Source organism: Pteropus medius, unplaced genomic scaffold (assembly GCF_902729225.1).
Source record: "Pteropus medius unplaced genomic scaffold, Ma_sr-lr_union100, whole genome shotgun sequence".
NCBI classification, from domain to species: domain Eukaryota; kingdom Metazoa; phylum Chordata; class Mammalia; order Chiroptera; family Pteropodidae; genus Pteropus; species Pteropus medius.
Genome location: NW_024349798.1, coordinates 13,647,510 through 13,671,952, shown reverse-complemented (window position 1 = coordinate 13,671,952; position 24,443 = coordinate 13,647,510). Strand labels below are relative to the sequence as shown.

General features: G+C 35.4%; 1 protein-coding gene across 3 annotated transcripts in view; it reads left to right on the top strand.

Annotated features, from left to right (window-relative positions):
* PARN (poly(A)-specific ribonuclease) overlaps positions 1-24,443 on the top strand; it is a 135,474-nt gene that overhangs the window by 36,467 nt on the left and 74,564 nt on the right. For all 3 annotated transcript variants that reach the window (XM_039885385.1, XM_039885386.1, XM_039885387.1), the window contains 3 exons: positions 8,149-8,204; positions 9,368-9,454; positions 12,628-12,702. In XM_039885385.1, coding sequence (XP_039741319.1) covers positions 8,149-8,204; positions 9,368-9,454; positions 12,628-12,702 — 218 coding nt within the window. The remainder of the gene's footprint in view (positions 1-8,148; positions 8,205-9,367; positions 9,455-12,627; positions 12,703-24,443) is intronic.

Genomic DNA, 24,443 nt, shown 5'->3' with positions numbered 1-24,443 from the left:
TTGTTAGCCTTGAATTTTGTCTTAATGGTTCTTGAGTAAAGGAGTAATGTCCTCTAACTCCTAGCTTCTACCAAAAATGGACCTCGAACCAGGGATAGGGAGCAAAGCTCATCCCACATCCTCACCTAGTTAGAAGTGGACTGTGGTGCTGTTGTAGACATCGCTTTTTAATCATAAAAAGCCTAGGGAGTAAGCTTTTTAATAAAAACAAGAGTCCATTTTCACCCTCTTCCAGATTGTGCATACTTTGGAGTCAGGTACCATGAGAAGTAGAATTGCACCATTATAAATGCTTGGAGCCACCTTCCACATTCCAGAAGGGTTGAAGTCAATTTCTTCCTAGTTTACAGATGTATTTTTCCATAGTACACAAAATGTATTTTATCCTCACATGCCTTAACTGAAACCCTTTATTTTGCCCTGAGTCACATTCATTTCATTTTGGGTTCTCCAAATTAGTAGGATAGAATCTCCAAGAATTGGCTTGGTTTGAGCACCCTGACAGTTCTTTAGTATACTGATTTTCATAAAGGCAAAAGACAGGTGAGTCTAGGGCACATTAAAATATTCTTAAGCCTTTTGTCCGGTTTCTTAAGACTGGGAGCTCGTGCTTGTTTCCACAGCCTCGGAAGGGTGTGCTTGCCTTAAGTTATTACCTTATCTGATTTCCGTATGCGATCTTGACTGCCAAATTTATCAGGTAAGCTTCTTCTGTGGCTTTATCAAAGGTTACTTTTTAAAGAAACCTTGATGGGCACCCACCCCGCAAACCTCTGCTTGGCATGCTAGCCCTGTGGGTATACAGGGGCTGTCCACAAACTGAGCTATTCTAGCCTTATATTTGCTCTGGTTACTTTATAATACAGTTCCCTCTGGCTTAAAAACTTGTTTATCATTATGATAAACAATTAGTTTATTATTAAAAAAAAAAATCAACCCTTGGATATATATTTAAACAGCTTGCCTCCTCTATTATAGGGTATTATCTTAGTTTTCTGTGACTGCTATACAAGTCACCACAAGGTTGATAATTTAAAACAACAGAAACGTACATTTTCACAGTTCTGGAGTCCGGAAGTTTGAAATCAAGTATAAATATGCTCCTTCCAGAGGCTCTGGGGAAGAATCCATTTCTTGCCTCCTCCAGCTTCTGGTGACTGCGGCATTCCTTAGCTTGTGGCCACATCCCTCCAACCTCTGCCTCCATGGTCGGTCACATGGCCCCCTCTTCTGTCTACATGACTTGTCTCCCTCTACCTTTTTCTTAGAAGGATACCTGTGATGTCCTAGCCAAGTGGATAGTCCAAGATAATGTCCTCATCTCAGGACCCTTAACTTAATTGTTAGTTACATCTGCTAAGACCCTTTTTCTTAAGAAAGTAACAGGCACAGGTTCCAGGGTTGAGAATGTGGGCATATTTCTTTGGAGGCCACCATTCAGCTCACTATAGGCCAGTTAGTAGTAAAGTCAGCATTCTTAGGTATTCCTCATCCTGCTTTGGCCCTGGCTGTGGGCAAGTAGGCAATAGTTATTTCCAAGACTATTTAACATTTAGTTAATATGATCCAGGGGTTAGCAGTGCCCCCTAAGACATTTAGACTAGCTACTACTATCTTCTCCATTGAACATCTTCAGCTCTTCAGAGTTTATCACCCATACTGACTGTAGTCTCTGACAGCAACAGTCAGAGGTAGATAATAATGTCCCCGTTTTAAAGCTGAGGCCATCTGCCAAGCGCCCCAGAATTGGCAGGCTCAGGGACAATAACCCAGGTCTGTCCTTAGCTAAGATGGTTTCTTCCTCCACAGCACACAGTCCCTAAAAGAGACAATTCTACAGGTAGTTGCACATTTCTTAAGCAACAATGCTGCTATCTTTGAAAGATTTCTGTTTCTCTCAGCCTGAGCAGTGATTCTAAAGGATGTTGACTTTGACCACTGAATTGTGAGGGGCTAGTTTCCTGCGGCATTTTACGATCCATTACGATCCATTGTTTCGCGGGTCCTGCAGACGTTGACTTTGTATAAGTGCGTAATTTAACGGTTTTATTTGATGTAATTTATGTGGTTCATTTGATGGAGACTATTCAAATGAGCTGGTGGTTTTCTCTTTTTTCCTTTTTTTCTCCCTCCTTGTTTCTAGTGTATTTCTGTTTAAGAAAGGACATGAGTTGGCTTCAGGACAAATGTCGTGTAATGCTCTATTTGTCAAAACATCAAGTGACTAGATAGAAAATTGTATGCCCCCCAACTGAGTGAATTTAAAATAACTGATGCCACAATAACTCTCTTCTAGCCAGTGGTTGCCCTTTGATTTTACACAAGAGCTTTAGTGAGCAAAATAAATAAGTTTATTTTGTGAGAGATGTCTGCATGCTCCCTACCATGGATGATAAAATTAGTATTTTATAGCACATAAATATGTATAATGATGAGCCCTTGCATACAAGCTTCTTGTGAAGTGCTTTTACTGCTATGCCCTGAAGGAAATACCAAGACCATTTGAAGTACACTGGAGCTGGCAGTCGTCAAAGGTTCCAGTTTTCCTTTGGAAGGTGTGGGACTTGGGGTGAGCTACAAGTTAATTCACTGCTCCAATTGTGTAGAGATTAGATTTTACTCAGCATTTCTGCATTCTGTCTTTAGTGTTAGGAGAGGAGAACAGTTTTACTTGAAAAATTTTTTTTTTAATGTAAACTTTTCAGGAAGAGCAGTGTAGTCTTGAAGAAATAGATGAACAAATGCAAATTTTTACTCATTGAATGAAATGAGTTTCTAGAAGGAAGAATGAAAGAGTTTGGGGGTTTAAGGTTTCTCTTTTTTTGCTAGGGAAAGAGACCAGAATAAACACTGTCCTTTATTAAGATGTGCCATAACATTAGAAGTCCTTCTAGATCATTTAGGCCTGTGTGTATGTGTACAAATCTGACGTTACATAAAAGAAGTTCCAGTGGTCAGACACCTCTGTGTCTCACTCAACCCTGAGAAGCTCTTGTTTGCCAGTTTTTCTGATGGTGATCAGGTGTGTGGGGGCAGATGTGACCTGAAAGCCCAGTGCTCAGGTAGCCCAGGTAGCAGCTCTTCCTGTGCTGCAAAAGTGAGAAATTTGTCCTTTTGATCCATGGCGACGTGGCTCTCTTCATTGCCTATTGTTCCCATTGCCTTAAAAATTCCGTCTACCCAAAGCTCATTCTCAGACAGCAGCCTCATTTCTTGTACCTGGGCTCCGTTCATCATAGGAAGCTGTAATTTAATCAGCCCTAGAGCATTACAAAAAGACATTTCGGAGAGCTTCCCTTGTATCCTGAGCTCTTGCTCCACTTTTCTCCATGAGGAGCTTGGCTCGTGATTCAAAACTAAAACCCTGACTTGTCCCTGGGTGCTCCTGCCAGGACTCCAGCTCTCTATTTCACATGGAGGCTTCGGAAGTAGCTCAGGTTAAAAGCCAAGTGAGACAGGTACTTCTGCCACACAGCATTGGAAAGCATGCTCCTGCTGGAACAAAATTAAATATTTTTTTTCATTTTTGAATAGGATCATTGATTTTGTACATAGATTTGGTAATGCAGAATTTTAACGAACTTTAATGATCTTTTCAGTTCCTGGGGCTCTGAGCCTCTTGTGCAAAATATTCCTGAATCACTTTCAGGACTTCTTGCATGCATGCATTTTTGATTATCACTTTTGTCCTTTTTGTTTTCTTGAGCGCAGCTGCGTAAAATGGATTAATACTGGTATTGTTTTGCAATCTTATTTTAGCCACTGAACAAGTAGGGAGTGTTTCAGATATAAGCTGTAGTCCAAGGCGAGCTGTTGTGTCTTCACAGGATGATCTTTGATCTTCCTTAGTGTGCTTCCTCAAGCAGCCCATGTGTTTTGTGGTTGCCAGAATCTGTGTCTGAATCTTGTTGGTAAGGTCCAAGAATTTTGATAAGGTTAGAGAGTCTGATTCTTTGTAGAAAGTGTTTGCCAGTCTTTGGTGCTGCATCTGTAGCTAAAGTTTAATTTGTGATGCTGGAGGTGTTCATTTGTGGCCACTTCACAGAAAGAGGTTGGACTTTTGCCAGTGAGTTGCCAAGAGAGGAGAAGTAATCTTTTTTTACTTTCTTCTTAAAAATGTGAAAAATAGCTGCCAGAGCAATAATTTCCCCCAATTTCTCTCTCGCAGAGAACCTTGTTGTTTGCCATAGTTGACCTTCTGGTTTCAGGGAATGGTAAAAGCTCTTATGTTACTGCTTTCTGAATTTTGAGGTAGTCCTTGGTATTTGTTTTAATAGTTTTGTGTTTTTCTAAGCCAAAATCATATAATATAAACAAATCATTAAGACTACTACTTTTTTGGAGAAGTTGGCCTGAGTCATTATCCAGCTGATTAATGAATCATCATCAGTGGCAATTAACAACACAACCTTGAACATTCTCTCTGCCTCTTAACTTGGGATTCTCAGTCCCCAGAGTTTCTGAGTCAGTAGGATTAGGTGGGGCCCAGGAATTTGCATTTCTATCAAATTCCCAGGTGATAACCATTGTTTCTGGTTTTACTTATTTTGATAAGGGCTCAAGGTTCTAGGTTCTTTAAGAAATTTTACATCTTGAATTATATTCTTTTGTGAATAGCGAGCCTTCTTAAACAGTCTAGGTCACAGTGTCATCCTGCCCTGGTCGGAAAAAAATGTTAGCAGACAGCTTTTTGTGAGTGCCACACAGCATCCAAGTAGTGGAGGTGGGTAGCTTTTTGGAGGTGAAGGTGTTGTACACAGCCTGCGCCGTATACCTGTTAAGAGGCTGAGTAGCAGAACTTGGAGTATGCTGTGCTTTACCCTTGAATTTTTCCGGATGTGTTTGAGAGCCGAGATAAGCAGCATCACTAGTCTTATGATTGTATAACATTGGAAAACTGACAAATGCCAAAAGGGTAAAATGTTTTATGGCATCTAGAATGTGAACTTGAGTTATACGGTTTATTAGGATAGAATCCTAGTGTAAATTTGGCCATTGTGTCAAATGAGAATTTTAATTTTAGTCTTTGTCAGAGTTAGTGTCAATCCTTTAGATAAAAAGTACTAAAACAACATTTCATCAGAAAGCTTGCAGGAATGTGGCAAGACTCTCGCACAGTCTTGAATGTCTCTACCCAACTGCAGCTACCTCGAATCTTCACTAAAATAGGAAGAACTTTCCAACGCAAGTGTTGGTCCGAGTGTCCTTTTTGATATCTGCTAGTGAGAGGCCTTCTGGGAGAGATTGTCCTTTAATGCAATTCACAGTGAAAGGACATCTTTTCATGTATTTATCAGCATTTCTGTTTGCCCAGTGCATTTCCTCACATGTTAAAATGAAAACTGTCCAGTCTAGTGATCCATATGTGAAGTATTTTATCCGATCATGCCAGGGGGTCAGTGGAAGCCTATTGACAACCAGTGCGTACGAGGCATGCATACAGTGAAATGTTTTAATTTTACTTCAAAAGGGCAGGGGTGTCGCCGGAGCAGCGGCTAGCAAGCAGCCCAGCATGAGCGGGTGGAAGGCCACTGGAGAGGTTACTTCGGTTCAGTCCCACAGACGCTCAGCTACAGTTTTAGAGTCGGTTTCCCAATTGCAGGGCTCTCTTCAGAGGCGCAGTGTGCCAAGTCACACATGGAGTTGGTCTTCGTGGTCTTCAGGGTTTGGGGCTATTCAGTGCTCTCTGAAGTCCAGACATGAGGATGGAGGCCTAGGGGAAGAGTGAGAAGTGCTACTAATAATTCATTTGTGAAAGGGGTTTCTATTTAGTTAAAGTATCAAGTAAGCAACCCAGATAATGTCTAGAATTAACTAAATTTAAAAAAAAAATTTTTGAGTGTTTTTGCTGAGTCAGTTTTTACTCATTTTAAGCAGAGATGATATTTAAAATTCAGATGAAATTTTAGAGAACAAATAGCCTATATGTTGCTTGACAAAGTATCTTTCAAAAAAAGTTTTAAACATTTACATGGTGAGATAAATTGGGGAAGTCTCTTTTTTTTTTAAATTGCCTCGTTTGTATTTATAGGACAGAAGGTCTTCTAAACTCGTTACTGAGGTTCCACAATTTCAGAAATAAAATGATCTTTTAAGAAGAAATAAAGCAATTGTAGACTCAGAACTTGTGATTTTACTTTATATTCCTCTCCCCCACAGTAGGTGAGATGGTGCTTGGGATGCATAAGTTTGATTCAGTTGGCATTTTCAGCTGGGCTTTCTCTGAGAAAGTCTCTAGTTATTTCCCCTGGGCCTCTCAGTTCTGGGTAGCCTTTATTTTATTTTATTTTTAAATTTAAAAAATACTAGTAAAAGCAATTTTGAAAAAAAGTTCACTTTCCCACAACCATTGGCTTTTTTTTCTTGGAGTGGGGGGTATTTTTTTTTCTTGGTTTAATGACATAAATATTTTCCAAAGCTGTAATCATAGTATAAACTTTTGTGCTTTTTTTAAAACTTAAAATTGTATCACAATTTCTTCACATTGTGAAGTTTTCATAAGTTATTTTGAAGTTACTTCGACTGTTTAACGTTCTGTTGAAATGATGAACTATAATTTACCGACTCCTAGATATTAAAATCTTGAGGTTGATTTTGAATATTGGTGTATTTGTCAGTGTAGCAGTGAATATCTTGTTGATTCGACTTTTATTCTTCTGTTGAAAGTAGTGTAAAAAATTTTAATTTTTATGGTGTTTGATATGTTTTGCTAACTTTTTAACTTTTTTTTGATTTGGTTTTTAGAATTCAGGGACCATCTCTAAATTTACTAAATGGAGAATTAAAAATTACATGAGGCATAAAAATACTAAGCCTTCTAACCCAGGAATAACTTTGCAGGTTCTGGTTGGCTCCAGTAGTAATAGTTATTTCCGTTGAGAACCTTCTGTGTGCTAGGTGCTCAGATATCTTATTGTCTTCTGGCATTGTAGGTAGTATTGATTAAATTGGGGAAAATAGTTACCAGAACCAGAATAGTACCCTTGAGCCTGAATTAGTGAACTAAAAATAAGTTTAGTTTCTTAGCCATAGGATTTGGTTTATTAAATTGCAGGCGAGGCCACAAGCTCCCAAACCACAGAGCACCACGACTTTTTTCTCTAGTGTTAGCAGAGCGGTGTTATTCAGGCTGCTGGCTCCATTTGTAAACTGAATCATGCCCTGCTTGGCTTTGAGTGCCTGGTAACAATGTGCCTTAATTGTGGGTCAGTGAAGCCAAACTAATTGCTTGTTGGGCACTTGGATTGCCTTTTTAATTTGCTGTATAATGCAGTCTCTACCAGAAATACACAATATGTCCTTATCTAAATAAAACTCATTAAAATCATCTCACAAACAAAAGAACTCCTGATGTTTTGTCCATAATCTTGCAAATAAGGGAAAATTGAATTGCATTCTAGAGCACTGTAATTTATAAGTACTCCATTTTAAGTGCCTTTGTATTTGTTTTAGAGGTTATATATAAAATGACTGCTATGATTTATGTCAGTGTGATAGTTTTTTTCACTAGAGATTGTTTTGCTTTGTACTTTTAATGTTTTAAATCACAGTAATGACATGAGCTTCTGAGATGGTCACTTATTTTATCGTTCCAATTTCAGTATATGTGCTGCCAAAGCAAGCACAGGTCACTTATTTTAGACTGTGCAATTCACCCAATAAGATTAGCTTTCATCCAATTACTTTGTATTTCAGTAAAAAAAAGACATTTACGCTGTTATTCTCAGCTCACAAAATACCAATCATAGGAGTTACCTTTACAATTTTAGGAACCAGTTGTTCATAAGTTGGTAAGATATTTAGCACTCTGTAGTATTTGTTGTCTCAGTTTCTCTGGACTAACAAGGCAGCTCTGCAGAGGACTTTCTTTCGACTCTGATTACTAATTTCATTTATTTAGCTAATATTTATTGAGGAGCTACTGAATGCCAGCAACTGTTGTAGGTGTTAATGATACTACAGTTTGTTTTTTGTATTTATGATAAATCTTTAACCCTAGAGAAAAATCTTTGAAGTGACTCTTAATTGCTTTTCAAATAGTTTTTAAAATAGAGGAATTTAATTAAGAAGGTTTTTAAAAATTTAATAGATGTCTGTTGGTTTTTTAATAGAAATTCATTCATTACCTGTTTTTCTTTTCTTTTTTAGGTTATTTCTTATGAGAGTCATGGATATCCCCTATCTAAACTTGGAAGGACCAGACTGTAAGTGAAATTTTATTTTCTCATGCATCTGCACATTTAAGTGTGTGGTCTGGAAGGGATAACAGGAAAAGTATTACTGAAGAAAGAGCTTTATTCACTTAAAAATAGGCAGTGGTTTTCTGGTTGATATGAATAGTATGCTTAAGTTAATGGTACCCTTGGGCCTTGATTAACTCATCTTTTTCCTTCATTTTCCAGTTTATGCATGAATTGAAAAAAAAAAACTCCATTATTTCTTTTCACTCAAAACTCTAAATTCATAATTCCCCGTAAACATGTCTATATTTTAAGATGTGTTAGCTGTGTCAGTAACAATAAGTTCTCTGTTTTCCAATTATTTAAGCTTGGTAGATTGATTTTTTTTTTTTTTTTTTTCGAATTGAAAACTTTGGAAGGTCAGTCTATTTGAGAGATGGTTGCTTCTTCTGATTATTCACTACTTTATCTGCTTTGCCCCATTCTTCTTTTCCTGGCCTTGGTTTATTTGCCTTAATACATGCCACAGGGATATAGAAATGGGTGAACTATACTCGGTGATAATAATCATTGCAGTGATGTTGATTTGAGGACAAACTCTTGCACCTCTCTATAGACTTACATTTCAATCTGTCATTCTCGCAACAGTTCTGCAAGCTGTTGTCATTCCCAGTTTATAGCCATGAGTGACTAATGTGGTTAGGTCTCTTGCTCAGAGTTAAACAGTTAAGTGGTGGGTCTGGGACTGGAACACAAGATTATGACTCAGGACTGCATATACTTAAAGTAGTCCATTCAATTTAGACAGTGCATTTTTTTTTTCTTTATAGTGAAATAAACTTGTGGACAACTAAATTAAAAGGAGAAAGTGAAATGTTTGGTGAAACTTATCAAACAGAGCAGCTGTGTTTATTTCTTTAATTTTTGCAGGAACTTCATGAGCAGAGATGTTTCTGCATAGAAATGCTAGGGTTCAAATTGTTGTTGGTTCTATAAAGTGTCAGAGCCTGACGTCTGGGCTGAGATGGCAGAGTCTTACCGTTCCTACGTTCCTACGAATGCTTTTGGGAGTTGTCTGGTAATCAGGACGGTTCCCTGAGTTAGCTTGGGCTTAGTTTCCTCAAAGAACCCCTAGTGTGTTGTTCACTTTCCGTCTGTCAACCTTTCATCTAAAATTTGTCCTGTAGTGCAACCTAAGCGCGATCATGTCCTCCATGTGACATTCCCCAAAGAATGGAAAACCAGCGACCTTTACCAACTTTTCAGTGCCTTTGGTGAGTAAATCACAAGTACAATTGTACTTTTAGGATTTTGTCATTCTTTTGGTGTAGGTGATCAGAGTTATGTAGAAGGCTTTAGTTGGGGCATAAAATAATATTAATGTACAGGGTTTTAATTTCATGGAATTTTGGGAGTTTGGCATACTGCTGTCTTTGTGCCAATATGATCTGAGGAACTTTTAATAGCACCCCACAATAGAGTGCTATTATTAATCCTTGCAAAGCAAGATACAATTACTGTGACTGCTCTTCCTGCTGACCACAGTAAATAAGTCTAGGTTGAGGATAAATCATTTTTAAGATTAAGGGCAGTTGGTCGCATACTGCTTAACATTGAATAGTCCAAACAGAAAATACAGATGTATGAGAGGACCGAGATATGTGATATGTGTGAGGTAGGGCAGTTTCTATTCTTTTTTATCAAGTTAGATGATTAGGTTAAATTGAACAGTTTTCTGATTAGGGTTTATAAAGACCATTCTGTTGTAAGTCTTCAGCATTGCTTATTGATTTTAACAAATGAAGTATTTAGGCTGTTCTCTTTGGATATTTTTGGATAAAGTGAAGGCAGCGAAAACCTAAATGTCTAATAGTAAGAATGTTTAGTAAATATTTATGTATTTCTTCAATAGACCAGTATGTAGCCATTTAAAAAATACTTGAAGGAATTTATTGGAAGATGGTAAAGTGTTTATATTTTAACATTTAGGGTAAAAAGCAGATACAAAGTAGGATTCCTGTATAACTAACGTTATTTTTTTAAAAACTTTATATAGAAATCAGACTGAAATGAAGCATCATGTTATTATCAACTGAATTTTTTCGTTTGTTTCTAGATTTTTAATTTTATTTTTAGTTTCAAGTATACAGTACATTGGTTAGGCATATATAGTTTATAAAAATGATCCTCCTGATTACTCTCTCTGGCTCTCCACCTAGCTATTACATTAGTGCTAACTGCATTCCCTATGCCGTGCTCCCCATCCCTGTGACCATCTATCAGCTACTAATTTGTACTTCTTTAACCCTTTACCCCATTCTCCCAGCCCTCCAACCCCCCTTTTCTGGCCATCACCAGATTGTCCTCTATATTTGTGAGTCTATTTTTGATTGTTTTGTTCCTTTTTGTTTCTTAGAGTCTGCATATAAGTGAAATCATGTGGTATTTATCTTTCTCTGACTTATTTCACTCAGCATAATAACCTCTAGGTCCATCCATGTCATTGCAAATGGTAGGATTTCATTTTTTTAGTGGCTAATATTCCATGGTAGATATGAACCATAACTTCTTTATCCAATTGTCTGTTGATGGGCATTTAGGTTGCTTCTATATTTTAGCTATTGTAAATTGTGCTGCTGTGAACATAGGGCTGTGTAGATATTTACGTATTATTGTTTTGGTTTTCTTTGGATAAATACTCATAAGGGCAATTGCTGGGTCAAAAGGCATATCCATTTTTAATTTTTTGAGAAACCTCCAGACTGTTTTCCATAGTGGCTGTACCAATTTGCGTTCTCACCAATAGTGTATGAGAGTTCTCTTTTCTCCACATCCTTGCCAACACTTCTTGTTCTTTGATCACTGAATGTTTTAGATAGGATTTTTTCTTTTTTTCTTTATACTTTTTGTATTTCTAAAATTAGCATATATTAGCTTTTGTAAGTAAAAACTTTCCATACTTAAATTTTGGAAAAGTGAGTGAAAGCATGTCTATTTCTGGAAAGTTATCCTAATCTTTGCAGATAGTCTGAATTCTGAAATTCTAGTTCTGCTTTTTAACTTAGACACAGATCTAGAAATGCAATTGAATCTTACAGCTCATTTCTTTTGAAAGCTTTTGATTTTGTTTCTCATCTGTATTGTTAGGTTCTTATCCCTGTGTAGTCAAACTTTAATTGGCTAAATTAAATAGAATGCTCTGAGTAGGATTTTCTTTTTTCATTTTAATTAAAAAAGATGAGCTGTGCGATATTGGACAAGTAACCTCTATTTTCGTTTTCTATTGGAGCTGATGATGATGATGGTGATAATAATGGTAATAATGAAAATAATAATAATACCACCTATTTCATGAGGATTAAATGATCTAACCCCTGGAAGACGTTTAGAATAGTATGTGGCATACAGTAACTACTTAATAAATGGTAGCTATTATTTATCTCAAAGACAACATATACACAGGGTAGAAAGGTAACAAAATAATAGTAAGTGACTTTCTATGAGAAAGTCATTAAGGTACCTCACTATATGCAGCAGGAAGTGAGTTTTTCTCCTGTGACAGTGAAACAAAGGAGCTTTCTGGCCTTCGAAAATTGTAGTTGGAATTAAAACATTTTTTCATTGTTAAATTCCAGTGAGTTTACCCATTTTTAAAAATTCCAGTTTTCTGTAATTTTTCAAAAAGAGTGGTAGCAGCATAATTAGATCTCTGCTTTCCCCTCCAGTTTTGTCCAACTTCCTACCCCACTGAGCCCTCCTCCTTTTTTTCTGTTCAGCACTGTTTTCCACTCTGTTTGCATTTAGCCTTTATTGAGGATTTGTCTCTCTCTGAAAATCTTTTTGTTTTACTCTACGGCTTTCTGCCCCGCTCTTTTTTTCTTTTCTCTATTAGTCTGTCTTGGTTTTCTCTCTCTGATGCCTTTTTTCTCTTGTCCTTCATTTTGCTACCTGTTTTCTTTACCTGGCCTTGAGATCAACACCGATTTTTTTCCTTATTTCTTGCTACTTTGATTCATTTCATGTATACCATTGATAATTTTCAAACTTTGTGTCTCTAAAAAAGAAATACCTGTGTTTTTGAACTTAATGGCCTCTGATTTTTGTTAGTGATCTTGATAGGAACAAAGTCTCCAGCTCTGGCATGAGATTGGGTTGAATGATGAAGTGCCTCAGGACTGAATTCAGAAAGATCTTTCTTTTGCTTTTAAAACAAATTTTTAAAGTCCCCCTCCCCCATTTGTCTTTTTTCTTACAGTTTTAACTGAAATAACTGCTGTGGTAGATTTAAATTTTTGCCTTTTGTAGTGCTGAGATATTAATCAAATTTTAAACCAGTACCCCTTCTCACTCTAATTAACATGTATACTTAAACATCAGAGATATAAATGAAATCTGAAAGCTATCTAAATGGTCAAATGTTCACTTTACTTTTAATTCAATATTACAGGTAACATTCAGATATCCTGGATTGATGACACATCAGCATTTGTTTCTCTCAGCCAGCCTGATCAAGTACAAATCGGTAAGTGTTTTTGACATTGTTTTGTGTATTCATTAAAGTGGGGGCCTGCTTTCTGCCACCACATAGGTGCAGTCAGCTGATTCACAAGCTTTGCTGCCTGGTTTCTTTTGAGGTTGTCTCCAAAATAAAGGAAATAATTAGTATGTCATGTGTAGATGAGAAAAAAATAAGACAAATTTATTAATTCATTGGTGTACTACATAATATTATCTTTTTTCAGTTAGCTCCATTCTGTTCTTCTCCCATTGTACTTTTTCTAAAATGAGTTGCAGATTTACTTTTAGAATTATAAAAAGCAAATTGAGAGGAATGGGGGACATCAAAAAGTGATACCTGTATTGACCTGTTTGTCTTTTCCCATGGTTTAGAAATTTTTGCGATTTATTCATTCCATTATACTTGTATCAAATACCTTTTTCCCAAACAAATAAAGATATTTCGTTTGCTTTTAAAATAAGATTGTAAAAAGATTGAGCACCATATCTCTTGTTGGGCCCTAAATAATTTTGATATTTACCATCATAAAACATTCTATTTTCTTAGGATGAAAAGTTATTGAATAAAAAAACTGAAGAAAATATGTAGTGGTAAGCTACATGTTTTATTCAAATAGATTTCAAATTCCCTGGTACTTAACAATGTACAAAGTGTAAAATTTTTAAGCAATATGTTTAATTAATTTCTTCTTTTTCTTTAACAAAGTGCCACATGCTAAAACTATATAATTCTGATACTGTAACTATATGAGTAATTATATATGAAAACTTCTACAAACATACACATTGAAATCAGAGGATTTTGGTATTTTTTAAAATCATATGGCTATCACAGGCACATAGGCTATTGTAGAGATGAAAAGTTTAGGCTCTAGAATCATAACTGCTATACTTCCTATAGTTGTGTGACCTTGGGCAAGTTCTTTAACCTTGATAAGCTTCTGCTTATCTCCATAAATCGAGGATGGTAGTATGGACTTCATAGGGTTAATGTGAGGATTACATGAGAACGCGTACATAAAGCTTGACAGAGCTTCGAACTTTTATTATGGTTATTTAATAGTAGATTTCAAGGTTAAATATACTTCATGAGCATATGACATCAGGAATAGCATCGGATGCAGACTGTGAATGATGTTGCTTGTTAAAGTTTTTAAATTGCACTTATTTCTGTGCTCTGTTCTTCTACAATCTTTAGAAAGACAGTTTAGATGGAATCCAAAGGGATTGAGTTATTAGAAAACTAAAGATAAGTTCAAATGGTGGGCAGGGATTCTAAGGTTAAGACTCTACTGATACTTCAGTGAGGCTGAAAGAACACCGAACGAGAATTCCTGACCCGAAGTCTAGTCACACTTCCTCTGCTCAGTGTCACACTTCAGTTCCTTCGCTGTTCAGACTTGGGTGGCATTGAAGCCACGCAGTGGATGGATGGAGGTGCACAGGCATTGAAGTCAGACTGGCCTGGGGACTAACCTTGCCTCCGCCACTTGTCAGTTGTATGTCTTTGGGCAAGTTATGTAAACTCCCTAAGCCACAGGTTCCTCCTTTGAGAGAGGGAAATGATGATAGTAACTCTGAGGTGAGGTCATGGATATTAAGTCCCCACTAAAGTGCTTGCCACTCCACAAGCAGTGCCTGACAAATGGCAGGTGATTATTAAGATACCTGCTTAACCTCCCTTGCTGTAAACAGTAAAAATGAGGGAGTGTAAAAGTGCTTTGACATCTGTAAAACACTAGTTAGCAGTATTTACTTGGAAATGCAAGCATACTTTTTGTTTATGTGTTTTTGGAGTGTCATATTTGATGTCCAATAATGATTGCTCCCTTACTTATTATTGCAAGAGTCTTCAAACAGTGGCTTTTAAGCTCAGTATTTTATTCAATGATACCTGAAATCAGGGCGCTGCATTTCAGAATCAGGCAGCCAGAAGCGCTCTAATTTGGTTGTGTGTTTCTTCCCTGAGGGAATCCATCTTATTTGCCATTGAATCCTTCTCTAGTGCCTGACACACTGTGGCCTGAATAAAATAAACGTGTGTTTGAATGGGCATATGAGGAATAGGCCAAGATGAAATTGTGACCTTTTTACCTTTCTTCCTCCTAGATTAAGAAGTAGGTTAACTGTTGTCTTTTGATATATACAGCCTTACTAGTAAAGTCTAATTTTCCACTGTCATCTCTTTTCTTACACAGAAGGCAACTCTCAAAATAAATACCTGGCCATTTGCATGTGCTGTGCCTGTGACCACAGTTTTCTTTGGCAGAAGTGATCTTTTAGTCAACCATGTCCTCCCTCCAGGCTGTGTCCTACTTCCCTCTTCATCTCAGCTTGAACATCTGCTTCTCTGTCTCCCTTTGCATGGGTCTGGACCCCATTTTCTGTGCTAGCCTGGCATCCTTTCTGACACACCTGGTTTGGTGGTCTTCTCTAATAGACTGTAAACTCTTTGAGAGCAGGGACCATATCTCTTGTTCACCATTGTGTTTTCAGTGCTTAGAGAAGTGGTGTCTGACATTAGTAAGTGTATGTTAAATATTTGTTGAGCTGATATTCAGGGCATTATGACTTAGAAATGCCTCTTGCACGTGATAGATATATCTAAGGTCTCTGGTCTTTTGCTGTGATTTCTAAAATTATGCGGCTGTTTCGTTGAAAGGCACAATGTAAAGTTCTTTATAGTGGTAATTCTAAAGATAAGAAAGACCCAGGGTCTCTAATGTGCTTCAAATCCTATTAATGTTGTTTTAAACAAATTACTTATTCATTTCTGTGGAAGCAGAGAACCTATTAGATCAATAATGTAACATTGGAAAAATCATTAAATGCCTATTTATATAGCAACTCATAATGGCTTCTTTGGCTCTGTTTCAAACTATTTTTGATTTAAGGAGTTACTTTTTAACTGACACCTGTCTTTTTCTTTAGATAATACTAATTCTAATCAAGATTTTTAAAAAATCATTGTCAACATCTTGAATATGAGAGTTCTCTTTTTCTAGGAAACCTTATTATACGAATTACTAAAACCCTCCTACCAAGTGCCATCCATGTATTTTGATTCTTGTTGTTTTTTGTTTGCTGCTGCTGTGAAAGTGAGAGCCCTGGTGGCTTTGGGATTTCAGATAGCGATAAGCCATAGAAGCCATAGAGTCAGCCTCCTTCCCCTCTGGCTCTTCAGATAAGACAGTAGGTGGCCAATGTGGGACTTGATGCCCATGGGGAAAGATCACCCAGCCTCATCATTTGAGGATTTTTCTCAGAGTAGCCAAGTAAGAAATCACCTTTCTTATTCTTATATAAGCTCATTCTTTAGAAAGTAGTTGAACTTTCTAGTCATACTCTCAAAATTTAGACATTGTCTTGAGTGTCCTTAAATACATTATAAGACATTTCTCTCTGCTTATAATTTTTATAGGAACAGCTTGAGACAAATAACCTTTTCATTTATTTAGGTTGGAGCACACTATGAATTGATAAAGATACTTTTAGAAGAGTCAGAACCTAACAATTATTTTGTAAAGCCAGCCTAAATTCAGGTAGTTGTATAAATTCCTGAAATGCTGCTTTAGGAGCTTGTTCAGGATGATTTGTTGAGATGGGGGCATGGGGAAGGCGACTGCTTATATTAAATCAGACTTTTAAAAGCACAACTTTTGTTTGATTGTGTTGAACAGATAAATATTAAAATGAGTTGTAGATACAACTCTTTTTAGGTGATTATTCAGCACTGCATTTGCTAAAGGGCTGCTTGGAACTCTAAACTTCACTTGTGCTTTTTGTTATCCTTTTAATGTTTGCAGAATCTGTGGTAATAACTGCTTTTCATTTGTGATGTTGGTGATTTGTGTTCTTGTTTTTTCCTTGATCACTCTAGCTAGGGGTTACTGATTTTGTTGATCTTTTTAAAAAAAGTTTGGCTTATCTTGTTTTCTGTGTTGTTTGCTATTGTCTCTTTCATTGGTTTCTGCCTTTTTTTTCCTTTTTCCTTTCTTTTCCTTGCTTTGAGTTTACTTTGCTCCCCACCCCCCTCAGCTTTTTGAAGTAGAACTTTATGTGATTGACTGTTTAAAGTTCTTCTAAAATTTTTTTAAGTCTGGCTTCCTAGAAGTTACCCCTGGGTTAGTATAGCTTAGTGGTCGGCCAGTGGTTGGTCAGGTGCGATGCCGAAACACCTGGATCCAGCAGGGCTTCCACTCTTCACCAGCTGGGTTGGGAAACACATTCAGCACCGAGGCAGCTTCCACGTCTGCCTTAGTTTTCACTTTTGGCTGGAACTTTTTGTCTCCTCTGTGGGCTCACAAGGCCTCATGCCCAGCCAACAGTGTGTATATAAGCCAAGATTCTTAAAATCACTGAATTTGACTTTTTCAATTCTAATATAAGCGTTTAAAGCTATAAATATCCTCTAAGCATTGCTTTAGGTACACCTCAACAAATTACATGTTGTCTTTTCATTATCATTAAGTTAAATAAATTTTCTAATTTTTCCTTTGACTCTGGATTATTTAGAAGAGTGTGTTGTTTAATTTACAACTACTTAGAGTTTTCCTAGATCTCTTATAAATTACTAATTTCTAATTTAATTCTGTTGTGATTAGAGATTTCAGTCCTTTAAAATTTACTGATTCTTGCTTTATAGCATAAGGTCTATCTTGCTGAACATACTATGTGCACTTGAAAAGAGTAGATATTCCACATATGGTTTGCTATATGGTTTGGTCTATAAATATCACTGTTGTTCAGATATTCACTGTCTTTACTGATATTTTATTTAGTAATTCTATCAAATTTTGAGAGGAGGTATTAAAATCTATGATTGTGTCTATTTTCCCCTTTAAGATTTCATGTCATGTATTTTGAGGCTGTTTTATTAAGTGCATACATATTTATGATTGTTTTGTCTTCCTGATAAATTGACTCCTTTGTTATTATGAAATGTCTCTCTTTATCTTTTATAATACTGTTGTTTTTAAGTCTAATTTATCTGATATTAATATAGTTAATCTTTATTTTTGTGTTTTCTATTTGATTGGTATGTCTTTTTCCTTCTATTTATTGTCAGCCTATCTGTACAAGTAAGATGAAGTCTCTTATAGACAGCATTAGTTGGTTCTGCTTTTTTTTTTTTAGTTGGGTCTTGCTTTTTTATCCATTCTGATAACTTCAACTTTTAATTGGAGTGTTTAGTCCATTGACATTTAATGTAATTATTTACATGATTAGGCCTATCATTTAAAAATTTATTTTTTTTGTTTCTTCTCTTTGTTTTTTGTTCCTTTGTTTTCCCTTTTCCAAACTTCTTTTGGATTATTTGAATTTTTAAAAAGAATTCCATTTGAATTTTTCTGTTGGCTTTTTAGTGCTACCTCTTTGCATTATTTTTCTTTAGAAATTTCAGTGTATACCATAACTTTTCACAATCTTCTTGGAGTTCATATTGTACTATTTTACATAGAATGTAGAAACGTTATATCCACATAGGTCCGTTTACTCCAATCCCCATTGTCTTTCATGTGTAGTTGGCATATGTGTTACATCTACGTTCATTATAAGTCCCACAAGGCGATGTTATAATTTTGCTTTAAACAATCATATGTATTTTAAGAAATTTAAATTCTGTATTTAAGAGGATGAATTCTTCTTTATTTACCCAGATATTTACCATTTCAAATGTCTTCATTCATGAACATCCAGGTTTCCTTTGGGTGTCATTTCACTTCAGCCTGAAGAACTTCCTTTAGTATTTCTTATACTGCTGGTGTGGTAGCAACTGATTCTCTTCGTTTTTCATTATCTGAACACATCCTTATTTAATTGCCTTCATTCACGTAGGGTATGTTAGCCAGATATAAAATTTTGGGTTTTTCTTTCAGCATTTTAAAGATGTTGTCCTGTCTTGTGGCTTCCATGGTTTCTGATGAGAAGTCTGCAGTCATTTGAATCATTGTTGCCCTATATGTTTAATCAGTTGTTTTTCTTTACCTATTTTCAGGATTTTTTCTTTACCATTAATTTTTCAGCAGTTTGACTCTAATGTATTTTGGCATGGATTTCTTTGTAATTATTGGGGTTGACTAAGTTTCTTGAATCTGTAAATTTATCTCTCATCAGGTTTGGGAAGTTTTTAGACATTGTTCAAATATTTTTTCTGTTCTCTATTCTCTTGCCTCTCTTTCTGGGATTCTATTACTGTATATGAGACTTTTTAATACTATTTCAGTGGTTCCTGATGCTCTGTTCACTTTTTTCTACCTTCTTTTTTTTTCCTATTCTTCAGATTGGGTAATTTCAGTTGATTAGCAACTCACTTGACTGTTTCCTCAGTCATCATTATTCTGCTATTAATCACATCCAGAAAATTTACATATTTATTTTTCAGTCCTGTGTTTCTATTCAATTTTTTAAAATCTTTTGTTTCTCTGTTAAGATTTCTTACTTTTATTTTGAGCCCTAATCCTATATCTCACTGAACACAGAATAGTTGTTTAAAGTCTTTGTCTAATAATTACAGTGTCTGTGTTATCTGAGTGTTGGTACCTACTGATTGCCCTTCTCTTGAGGTCGGGTCACATTTTCCTGGCTGTTCATACGTTGCGTAATTTGGGATTGTTTCCTGAACATTGTGAATGTTTGTTTATGGAGACTGGATTCCTTATATTTCTTAGGAGAATGTTTCTATTTTTGTCTTAGTTTTAGCTGGCAGTTAACTTAGGTAGATTCAAACTACAAACTCTTTGATGCTATGGTAGGCAATGGCTCAGATCTTAGCCTCAACTGCTTTCAGTCTGCACATGCATGGCTAAAGGTCAGTCAAAGACATGGCTGATTCTGGACACTAGATTTGAAGGTCCCATTCTCTGGTTTGCTCTCTTCTAGGATTTATCCTTTACTCTCTATTGCCAGTGACCGCTTCTTCTGGTCCTTCCTACTAGAAAACATAGGGTTTTCTATCAGAGTTTTGGTTGGCCTATGCCCCTTTAGCTACAGTTTGCCCTTAAGGCAAAGTGTCTGTCTCTGTCTGTTCCCCACCCCTACCCCAAAACACACACACACACACACACACACACACACACACACACACACACACAATTTTACTCTGCCAGTTGGCTTTCTTCCAAGTTTTGGCTTCCCTCCAAAATCTACGTGTTTCTGAGCCCTCAAATAATTGTAGAGGTTTTTTGTTTGTTTGTTTTTTCATTATTTCTCAGAGTTTATAGCTGTCGTCAGTGGAAAGAGTGGTTGCTAGGTGCTTATTCTCCATACTGGAGGCAAACCTCCTTACTTATACTCTTTAATTGTTCCTCTTATAAGCATCTGCTTTTGATGCAAAATTTCCTGCCATATTTTGCTGTGCTCGAACTACCTGTTTATTTTTAATAACATTTTAAGAAAATAGCATGTTAATGCATTAAAAAACCCTGCTAGTTACCTCATTTAATCAATTAAAAGTGACTTAAGTGCAGTTCCTTTCAGATACACATGTGTTCCAATAGACAAAATCCAGACAAAGTATTTGACATCTTTGCTTGTATTTGTGGCACTTTTCATAGTTGGCTAGTGTGTTACTATATATTTATTTTTGTCAAGGAAGAAATACCAAAACATTTTTTAAAGAACCAAAAAATGAATGATGTTTTTCCTTGTATGTTAATTTTTCTAATCTTAAACTTTATGTGGATTTACCACAATGATCTTAAATGATAAATATAGCAGTATAGATAGATGAGCTTAACTATGACATGCCTTTTTCAAAAAAGGCTACTATTAAATAAGCTTGTTTTAGAGGGAAGAGATGATAACTTACTTGTGTTTTAAATGATATATGATTTTTATGCCATAAGTATTGGATTCTAGAAACAATGTATTCCTTTTATTCAGACAAGATTTTTACATTAGTGCCTTTATTGAGTATTTCAGTTTGATAAAGGAAAATCTTTATTAGAAGTGTGAATGTACATTTTGTGTAGATATCTTCTGATTTGAAAACTTGTAAGAGCAACTGACTCCCACCCCTCCCCACCATCACTTAATCTGTGAAAAGCACTGTGGAAAGTTTTAATACTATTTATTAAGAAGTTTCTTGTTTTCCTAATTCCCTTGTGTGTTTAATCTTGAGAATTAGCAGTTTTATACATCTCTGCAAGGCAATGTATATTAGGCAGATTTATTTAAGAGTGTAACAATAACTTGTAGTCTCTCTAATTAATTTTTTTAGGGCATTAGCTGGTATGAGAATAGGACAAAAAGCTTCCTGACTGCCAGATAAGGCTTCCCAGGTTCTTAATATAGTTACCAGTATTAATGCAGTGATGAGAAATTGATTCCTGTGGCGGTTAGAATGTAACCAGGAGAACTGCAGTGTTTGTGCTCTAGCAGCTGACTATGTTCTGTTAAATCTCTGCTGCTCCTAACTGGGTTTGATTTTTTTTGTGTTTTGGGGGCCATGTTATCTGATCTAAGAATGTTTGCTTTGTGGTGTTGTATCAGAATATTCAGTAAATCTATCAAATTTACTTGTAATGCCATTTGTAAAAAATTGCTATTGTTGTGCTCTCTTTCCCCAGTTTTAGAAATAAACCAAACTGTTGAAAATGTGAAAAATACTTGAAAATATAGATAAGAAAACAATTCAATCATGATCTTGCAACCTAGACATGAATACTAGTAATATTTTGGTTAGAGTTTCATTTTTACTTTGTTTAGAGAAGGATTTTCATAACATTTTAAATACTAATTGGGATCTGACTTTATGTTTTTGAATCTACTTTTTTAGTTAATATTATGTCAGGAACATTTTCCATGCCATAACAAATTTTTCTAGACAAGCTTTTTTTTTCTTTTTTTTTTTAATGGATGTGTAGGTAACTATATCCCTTTGGGATGTTTGTTATATCTGCATTTTTACTATTTTAAATTAATTCTTTCATGAGCATCTTTATATCTTAGTCTTTGTCTATATCTCTGATTTTTAAAAAATGATTTCAAAAGGAGTGAATCGCTAGGTCCATAATGGTAATCTTTAAAAAAAAAATCTAAAAACACTTACTTTTCCTCTTATTAAACAGAAGTAATTAATTTTTATTGATAAAATAATTTTAAATTACGAAGAAAAACAAAATATTGTCTAGTGTGCCTCTCTTTATTAACAAGTATAATTGTAATAATACTTGAGATTTACTTTTCAATCATGTATATGATATTTAAATACATTTTTCATTCATAATATCTTACACTTTGCATATTGTTCTATAGTTTGTTCTTTTAATGGTGCTTTATGTCTATGTAATAAACTCTTCCTGTACATTTTTCATGTGTTTATTAGTTAAACAACATTTTATCATATGAGTGTGTTATCATTTATTTAACCAGTTCCTTATTGGACACTTAATTTAAACCATTTTCTAAATAAGCTTTTATTTATTCTTCTGATTGAGCTTTAGAATCATTTTATTACAGTCACTCAAAAAACCCATTGGGATTTTCACTGACATTTTAACAGATTAATTTCATTGACAGATTTATTTGGATGTATTCAGTCTTTATGACTAGGAATTTTAGTAAAGCGTCTTTTCATTTACTCAGATAATTTTATGTATCTTTAAATGCAGTTGTATGCTTCATTGCTGTTCTTGTTATTTTTATCATGCATACATTTTAAGGTTATACAGAATACTTTTGAAAGCAGGAACCAATGTTACTGATTTAGTACCACTGCTACAGTTAAATCAGTAAAGATTTTAGGATGCTGATGGTAATAAAAAATTTAAAGCAGTGAAACTAGGAATTAGAGACTAAGTTTAAGAACTCAGCATAAACATTGTGTCTCTGATTTTTATTTTTGAGGCTTCAAATGTCATTCATTGTTTTGTTAGCTGAAATAACAAACTGGTTGATTAAGTATCTTAGCTGTGTTAGTCTTTACATGTTTACATCATTTTCTCGTACGTGATTCCTAGTGTCTAAACCCACTGTTTTTGAAAATGAAATATATTTGGTTTTAGAGAATTTGAAATAAAAGCGAAGTGATTTTGGAGCACTTAAATGGCTAATTCAGAATATTACTGTGTAACTAAAAATATTACCAATGAATCTCTTGGGGTGATGGAAAAACAGGTATATTTTACTTTCTTATGTGTTTTTTTTTCTATTTTCTGATCTTTTTCCCATTGTGAACAGCTACTAAAATACTTAAATTTAAGAGTAAAAAAGTATTACTTGCTTTTTCACACGTGTGGGAGCATAGCAAAGGGAAACATCTTGCTTTGAAACTCTTAGCTGATAGAGTAGTCCCTTCATATAGTTGACGATAGTTGTTTTATAGCATCTCTTTTCTAATCGTGACATTTGTGGAATTAGTTGCTCTGAATTTTCCTTCTTCAGCTTTTTGGCTAAAATCTGCTATTCTGAAAAGGTGAATAGGAAACATTTTTTGTTTGTTTGTTTATTGACGCATTTTAAAATTAGGTTGTGTAATTATATTTTCAGATGGAGTGTAAGCCTTTTATTCCTTATTGATTTCTTACTACTAGACACCTTATGTTTTTATGTTTTTTTTTTTTTGTATAGTAATAGCAGAGAAGAGAATAATTATGGAGGTATTTTGCAAGGTTTTTAAAAAAATGATTTGAAGTTTCAAATTTGAAACTTCAGTGTTATTCTTTGCATAAATATTTGCCTGTCTGCTGTTGAAGAACTGAAGGACTGAATGAGATGGGGAATAGAGATGAAGTAATGGTCTCTGTTTCCAAGGAATTCATGGTCTGGTAATGCAGACAGGTATCTAGACAACTAGCCACGCATGTCAGGGAGGGAGAACTAACCAGCTCACACTGGCATGGAGATGCTGAAGGGGGTCAGCAGGGAAGGCTTCCTGGAGAAGGTGATACCTTGCCGATCCTCAGATAATAAGTTTGATTTAGCCTGGTAGAGGAAGGCTGAGAAAGCTTTGTTGAAGAGTGAGACTAGCACATCCTGCGGTATTGGTATGACTGGAATAGAGGGTACATGTGGCGGAGTGGTTGGAGGGGAAGTTAGAAGGTGGAGACATGGAATTTGTGTGTTAAAAATAGAAGTTTGAATCGTGTCCTTTGTACAAACCTTGCAGTAATGTTGATTCGGGGTACTTTTTAATAAATCAAATTAAAAAAATATTTCATCTTTAGTTTTTTTTTTCTTTCTTTTCTTTTTTTTTTTTTTTTAAGTTTGGGGCTTTCGAGAGATTTAGCAGATATTGAGTGGCACGTTTGTCAACCAAACAGGGAGCTGCCATTGGAAAGCCTACCATTGAAGGTTCATCTCTGACAGCAGTGTGTGTATGGTGGCATTGCCACAGAATCAAAAATAGATGAACATATTCAAGCAGCAGGTTCTGTTTATTTTTAAATGTCTGGAAGGTTGGTCTTTGCATTTACTTTAGTGTAGCCTTCTCTAAGAGACTGAGACCAAATTGAATTTATCTGGGAACCTGCCACATCTATAAATTCTGCACAGAAAAAAGAAGAAAAAATAAATAAATTGGCCATTGGTTTCCAAGAATTGGTGACAGTGTATGTCAGTTCCTAATTTAAAGTTAATGAAAATTATCCCTAGACAAACAACATTGTTAAAAAAGAAATCCTACTTGATGGATTCATCCTTTGATAAACATTTAAATGTTTACACAGATGATATTGGACTGAGTCAAGGTGGGGAGTGAATGAATGAATGAATGAATACAGATGGCAGGTGTTTTTTTGTTTA